Source organism: Charadrius vociferus, unplaced genomic scaffold, assembly GCF_000708025.1.
Source record: "Charadrius vociferus isolate BGI_N301 unplaced genomic scaffold, ASM70802v2 scaffold3207, whole genome shotgun sequence".
NCBI classification, from domain to species: domain Eukaryota; kingdom Metazoa; phylum Chordata; class Aves; order Charadriiformes; family Charadriidae; genus Charadrius; species Charadrius vociferus.
The window spans coordinates 1-1,273 of record NW_009649140.1 but is presented as its reverse complement, the minus strand read 5'-3'; the positions used below and the strand labels follow the sequence as shown (position 1 = coordinate 1,273).

At 60.6% G+C, this 1,273-nt stretch overlaps 1 protein-coding gene across 1 annotated transcript in view; it reads left to right on the top strand.

Annotated features, from left to right (window-relative positions):
- Nucleotides 1-1,260, top strand: part of LOC104289435 (serine/threonine-protein kinase WNK3-like) — a gene marked incomplete at both ends in the record, with an annotated part of 3,000 nt that extends 1,740 nt beyond the window's left edge. The window contains 5 exons of the mRNA XM_009888370.1: nucleotides 130-302; nucleotides 384-604; nucleotides 681-838; nucleotides 931-1,019; nucleotides 1,101-1,260. Of these exons, the coding sequence (XP_009886672.1) occupies nucleotides 130-302; nucleotides 384-604; nucleotides 681-838; nucleotides 931-1,019; nucleotides 1,101-1,260 (801 nt within the window). The remainder of the gene's footprint in view (nucleotides 1-129; nucleotides 303-383; nucleotides 605-680; nucleotides 839-930; nucleotides 1,020-1,100) is intronic.
- Between the last annotated feature and the right edge of the window lie 13 nt (nucleotides 1,261-1,273).

Sequence of the window (1,273 nt, the reverse complement as noted above, 5' to 3'; positions counted from 1 at the left end):
CTCCCCGATCCCCTCGTCGCCCCCTCCCACCTCCTCGCCTCCTCCCACCTCCACTTCTCCAAAGCCCTTCGAGCCGAGGACGGGCTTTGAGGTCGTCTTCTCCTCCTCCTCCATTCCCACCTCTCCCAGGACCGCAAGTTGACCAAGGCAGAGCAACAACGGTTCAAGGAGGAAGCGGAGATGCTGAAGGGGTTGCAGCACCCCAACATCGTCCGCTTCTACGACTCTTGGGAGTCCACGGTCAAGGGCAAGAAGTGCATCGTCCTCGTCACCGAGCTCATGACCTCCGGCACCCTCAAGACGTGAGTGAGGTGACATCTCGGTGGCCCGCGGGTGGGAGAAGGGAAGCCGAGGAGATGCCGGCGGGTCTTCTCCTCCACCAGGTATCTCAAGAGGTTCAAGGTGATGAAGCCCAAGGTGTTACGGAGCTGGTGTCGGCAGATCTTGAAGGGTCTCCACTTTCTCCACACCCGGACGCCGCCCATCATCCACCGGGACCTCAAATGCGACAACATCTTCATCACCGGTCCCACCGGTTCCGTCAAGATCGGCGATTTGGGTTTGGCCACCCTCATGAGGACCTCCTTCGCCAAAAGCGTCATCGGTAAGAGGAGGGGGCGCCCAAAAACGTCCGCGGGGGGGTGACGGGGTCAACTCTTCTCCGTCTCCGTCTTCCGTAGGAACGCCGGAATTTATGGCGCCGGAGATGTACGAGGAACGTTACGACGAATCGGTGGACGTCTACGCCTTCGGCATGTGCATGTTGGAGATGGGCACCTCCGAATATCCCTACTCCGAATGTCAAAACGCCGCTCAGATCTACCGCAAAGTCACCAGCGTGAGTGTCCCGGTCCCGGCGGTGGTGGCGTCACCACCGGCCGCGTCCTCAACCCGGTGGTGGCATCACCACCGCCGTCCTTCTTCTCGTAGGGCATCAAACCGGCAAGTTTTGAGAAGGTGACGGACCCGGAGGTGAAGGAGATCATCGAAGGATGCATCCGGCAGAACAAGGCGGAGAGGTGGGAGATGTCCAGGTTGGGGATGTCCCCCTCCTCGGCGGGGGTGACACCGGCCGTGTTGACCACGCCCCCGCCACGTAGGCTCTCCATCCGGGACCTGTTGAACCACGCGTTCTTCGCCGAGGACACGGGGTTACGGGTGGAGTTGGCGGAGGACGACGGAGGTTTTGATACCTCTTTGGCGCTTCGGCTTTGGGTGGAGGATCCCAAGAAGTTGAAGGGGAAACACAAAGACAACGAGGCCATCGAGTTCA